The following is a 5,334-nucleotide window of genomic DNA, read 5'->3' as shown; positions in this document are numbered from 1 at the left end:
CCCTTTTTTAAAAAGAAAGAAAAAAAAAGGAAACCACCTAATTTCTGGATGTTACTTCTTTGTGAATTAATAGAAGTATGCATCATTGCTTGGTATCTTACTGTGCAAAATCCTTGTTTCCCATTAAAAGCTTCAAGGGTTCGCTGTAATTACTTGACAAAAAAAGAAATCAAATATGCTTTTAAAACTATTTATAAATATTTTCACATGCATAGGCTTGTATCTTGGAAATTCATAGTAGACTGTTCAGGGGTTGTAAAACATAAAGAAGTTTTTACGCATCAATTCTTTTAAATTTTTAAAAGCTCATATGAATTTATTTCAGGTGGGACAGCATCCAGGCAGAAAGGATTTCTGGGATGCATTCGTTCGTTACAGTTGAATGGAATGGCCCTTGACCTGGAAGAGAGAGCAAAGAATGAATGGAATGGCCCTTGACCTGAAAGAGAGAGCAAAGATAACGCCAGGAGTTGAACCAGGCTGTCCTGGACATTGTAGCAGCTATGGTAACCTGTGTCACAATGGTGGAAAATGTAGAGAGAAATACAGTGGATTCTCCTGTGACTGCACGTTCTCTGCTTATGCTGGGCCATTCTGTAAGAAAGGCAAGCATGTCTTTTAGCTTTATCAGTTATTGAAAATAGGACTATACAGTCCAGAACAAGATCCTTACAGCCCTTTAAAGATATGTTTAAATGCTTGCAAGATATTTATGTTTTACTTAACACAGAGAAACATTCTGCTGAATTTGTTCAGTAAGTGTAAGATGTGTTAAACACTGTCTTCCAGAGATATGTTCAACATATACTATTTAAAGCAGGAACCACATTACCTGAGAGAATCAGCATCTTTCCTTTAATGTTATGCAACTCCTTTGATTCTTTTATATGATACTAAAGCTAGGAACTATATCTTTATGAATAAACTTTTGGATTTCTGTCTTTCAAGTCTTAATCTCAAAACTAAGTCTAAATTTGGAAAACAAACCAAGAAATAGAAAAACCTTAAACTTCTTTTTACTGTAAGAAGAAAGTGAGATCATCGGAAACAGGACTGAGCCCATGTTTTCAGCCATTTAAAAGGCATTCTTTGGTGATGGTGTCATACTGGTAGATGATCACAAAACATCAAGTTTGCATTTTAAGAACATAATTTTATCTAGAACTTTTGATATTTGCATTAAATATTGTATTAAATGCATTCTGCAAAGTACTCAGTGGCTTAAATGCCCTAACTCCATGTTCCTCTAAATTAGTGAGCACAACATCTGTCCAGCCACCACTGCCACCACAAGAATAAAGGACTCGTGCGAAGTCCTTCGATATCTATCGCTGTGGAGCTAATGCTACTGAGTGAGGAATGATACTTTCCTCCTCCCCAGCAAACAGCTGAAGAGACTAATGGTCACACTCCATGTTTATTATTCTGCAGGGGCAGAGCGTCTCCTGTTACTGAAAGTGTGGGATGACCTATAGTAATAACTTTCAGTCACCTTCTGTCAAAGATACTGAGCCAGATTACAGAAATTTCCAGAAATTTTTCTGAAGTGTGGAGGTTGTCTGTGAACAAACAGGATAGTCTAAGACAGTTACTTTTACCAGAAAATGGCTGTGAGATGTCACAGAGATACAAAAGCCCTCTATGAGTGATTCATCCATAAGACGACCATAACCCAGTTTGTATTCTCCTTTTCTTTCTCCCACCTGACCAGTCTCTTTTCCTACATATGTGTTTCAGGTGTGGCCAAGCTTAATCAGTATGTTAGGATTCAAGCTGCTACACCCATTTCTCTGTAGGAGCAGTACACATACAAGACAGGACATATTGGGCTTGAGGACATGGATAAACAAACAGGAAAAAAGCAGAAAGCACGTTTAAAACTAGACAAAAAGAAGCACTTCTTCATGCAACAGATATTTAAGACACATGTCTAACTGGGCTTTTGCTCTAGCCCAGGTTGGGTCTTATTTTATAGTTCTAAAGACTAGTTCCATTTATATTTCTTTTTCATCTGTATCACAATAGTTAAGAATACATTTTATTTTGTTCTGTTGCAGAAAGGAAAAAAAAGAGCTTTAGTCTTGTTTTGCATGATATTTAAAGACTGAATTACTGTTTTATTTCAGAGATCTCTGCCTATTTTGGGACTGGCACTTCTGTGACATACAATTTTCAAGAATACTATACCTTAGCTAAAAACTCCAGTTCTCATGCTTCTTCTTTCTATGCTGACATGACACTGAACAGGGAAGCAATTACATTTGCCTTCCGAACAACACGCACACCAAGTTTACTGCTTTATGTCAGCTCCTTCTACAAGGAATACCTCTCGGTCATTCTCACCAGAAACGGTGAGTGTTCAGATAGGCTGTCTGGAAACACTAATAAACGTCATAGCTGCCAACTCAGATTCACTCTGATTCCCATACCTGAATCACAAACTAAGCATTGTCCTGTTGTTGCTTTAAATGGTATATTTATTTTTCAGCTGCACCAAGCAATGCTTTCCACATGAAGAACATTCCTCCTACTGTAATTTCAACTTTTACTACTGTTTTCTTTTTATCATGTTGGCAAAAATACTTATTTCTGGAAATCCTTTAGAAATGAAATAAAATATTTCAAATTAAATTCTTTTTTAAAGTACTGAAATGAAAATCAAAATTTATCTGATCTGTCTGCTATTCACGCAGCATATTAATTCACATCCTCATGACAAATAATGAAATAAACTACTTTTTGAAAGTATATTATCCATTTTCCAAATTAATCAGAGGTAATTTTGTTCAACTAATTTCATAAGCTACTTATATACCTATGAAAATACACATATATACCTGTGAAAATACACATAACATAGTTGATGTTTCTGTTTAAGCTGAACATTAAATCTGTGTTGGATCCTTTTTATTCTTTCTTCTATGTTTTGATTTTTTTTTTTTTTAATTAAAATACACCACAGACTGAGTTGAATCTTTGGGTTTATTAAAGACTCTTTGCAGTCACAGTGGTTCTGTGACCAAAGAAGGTTCTGTGCTTTCCTGGGTACAGATTTGGATGTAGAATAACTGTGGTATCCTCCCCATCGTGTGAGATGGAACATGACTGGCCTGGGTCGGGCCTGGGCCTTGCTTTCCAAAGGATGAGTAGAAAGTCCATCTACAGCTGGGAGGGAAACTCTGACAAGGAAACCACACTGCCTCTCTGGCTGTGAAAGAGTCTCTGTGTGATTATATGCATACAGACAGTATGCTGGGAGTTAACAACAAGAAATGGAAAGTGAGCTAGAAATTATTAACTGCATCCTACTGAATTGTCAACTGGTCAGAGGTTTACAGGTCCAGACAGTGTAAACATTATTCAAGAACAGTACTTGTAAGGTACTGAGTTTTATTTGAGAAGTCACATTGATAGGAGCTACCAGACCAAGTCTTTCTCAGCTGAATTATAAAAGTACTTACTAAAATTTCAGCACAAATTTTAATGCATTATTCGGATTTGTGACAGTTTATGGCTATCTTTGCCACTACATCCTACTTCCAACATTGCTATTACTTTTCCTGTTGCCTTCTTTCATTTCTCACTTATGTCAATTTCTTGTACTTAATTCCTTAAATAAATCAAACATTTGTTTTGGTCTTCAAATGCACCTGTGAAGCAGAAAGCGTTGTATATGATCTACACTGCCTATTATGTGCGTAGTGTACTATACCTTTTGCTCTATTTATCCCTGCAGGAAGTTTACAGGTCAGGTACAAGCTAGATAGCCATCAAGATCCTGATGTCTTCAGCATCAATATTAAAAGCATGGCTGATGGACAACTGCAACATGTGAAGATTAACAGAGAGGAGGAAATGCTCTATGTAGAGGTAATTCAGTTAGACAAAAAAAAAGAAAAAAGTGGATTATCATAAAAAGTAGAAGATCCAAAGCAAAATGAAGTAAATAGTTACAAGGCAATTACCCCCAGATAAACTGTGTATTAATATTTCAAATGAATAAAGCAAAAGCAGGCTCATGATGCACAGTGAAAGTCTACGTTAGACAATCTCTTTGGTGTTCATTTGGTCTATTTCAAAAGGTCAAAACCTCATTATTTTGTATGAAAATAAAATGAATTGTTTGATGGTTAAATTTTCACAATTTTTGAAATGTGTATGACTGCTGTCATTTGTTTTGGGCCTTGCATTTTGTTTTTTGTTTCAAATTATGTATCAAACTACAGTACAAATATATTACCAACTAGATAATAATTTAAGCCTATTTGTCTAATTTTCTTTGGTCCCTTTTACATCAAAGGAATGTGACTATTAAGGAAAATATTTTTGTTATTTTTTGTGGAAATTTGATGATAAAATAGAAATATTTGATGTGTTAATAGTAAATACTAGCATGTAAAGAAGTCTTCATTTTTTAAAATAAAATTTTAAAACCCTAGATATTACAAGTTAGTATTCTGAGGCTAGGGTTGAGTTTGCTTAATTACGCATTAGTAAAAGCCTTGAAGGCAAGTAGTTCTAGAGGTACCCTGGGGGGCAGAGCATTTACAGTGTAATATTTGATCTTTATGAACTAAATGTTGAGTGCTTTTTTTTAATGAAAAGAGCCTTTTTCATGTTTTGAAGGTTTACCATTTTTATTCATCTTATAGATAAAAAAGAAAGAATCAGCCAAATCAATAAGATAAATAAAGGCTTATTAATTGGAATGTTTAAGAAGTATCAGAGCTATAATCGGTGATCTGAGGAAGCTGATCATCTATTTCCTGATTAGTTTTTATGCTATAACTAACAAATGCTTCCCTCAGGTCCTTTTATTTTTAACCTTGATCTTATCTGCTTTTTTGCAAACTTTTACTATTATTCTAATTTGTTCTTCACCATGCCATTCTGCAGGTTAACCAGAATGAAAGAATGAAGTTTATTCTGTCTTCAGGCACAGAATTCAATGCAATCAAGTCTCTCACACTTGGCAAGATTTTAGGTAAGTGGAACACCACAGAGTTTTCTAAAACATAGATCAAAATGTCATCATGGCACATAAAAAATAATAACCCTAATCTCATTGAAAGACATTTGTTGTCTTGGATTTAATTAGACACTGAATCACAATCAAGGTAGAAACTTCAGTCTTGTTGAAATACAAATATAATCATGGGTAGGTACTTCCTGAAAAATGATCAAGTGGGTTCCATTAAAAATAATTTCACACTCTCTCTCTCATTTTGCAATCAAGCATTATGAAACACTACTTGTATTTTACTCTCAGGAAAAAATAAATCACTGTGAAATCACACACAAAGACCACAGAATACTATTAATCATATTGTATTT

The 5,334-nt window shown here is 34.7% G+C and overlaps 1 protein-coding gene across 1 annotated transcript in view; it reads left to right on the top strand.

Moving 5' to 3' along the window:
* Positions 1-5,334, top strand: part of LOC103893554 (contactin-associated protein-like 4) — a 203,461-nt gene that overhangs the window by 182,581 nt on the left and 15,546 nt on the right. Inside the window, exons 19-23 of the mRNA XM_019470308.1 lie at positions 326-377; positions 418-605; positions 2,127-2,351; positions 3,737-3,870; positions 4,897-4,984. Of these exons, the coding sequence (XP_019325853.1) occupies positions 326-377; positions 418-605; positions 2,127-2,351; positions 3,737-3,870; positions 4,897-4,984 (687 nt within the window). The remainder of the gene's footprint in view (positions 1-325; positions 378-417; positions 606-2,126; positions 2,352-3,736; positions 3,871-4,896; positions 4,985-5,334) is intronic.

The sequence above is a fragment of the Aptenodytes forsteri genome, unplaced genomic scaffold (genome assembly GCF_000699145.1).
Source record: "Aptenodytes forsteri isolate BGI_AS27 unplaced genomic scaffold, ASM69914v1 Scaffold42, whole genome shotgun sequence".
Lineage (NCBI taxonomy): Eukaryota > Metazoa > Chordata > Aves > Sphenisciformes > Spheniscidae > Aptenodytes > Aptenodytes forsteri.
This window is presented reverse-complemented; position numbering and strand designations above follow the sequence as displayed.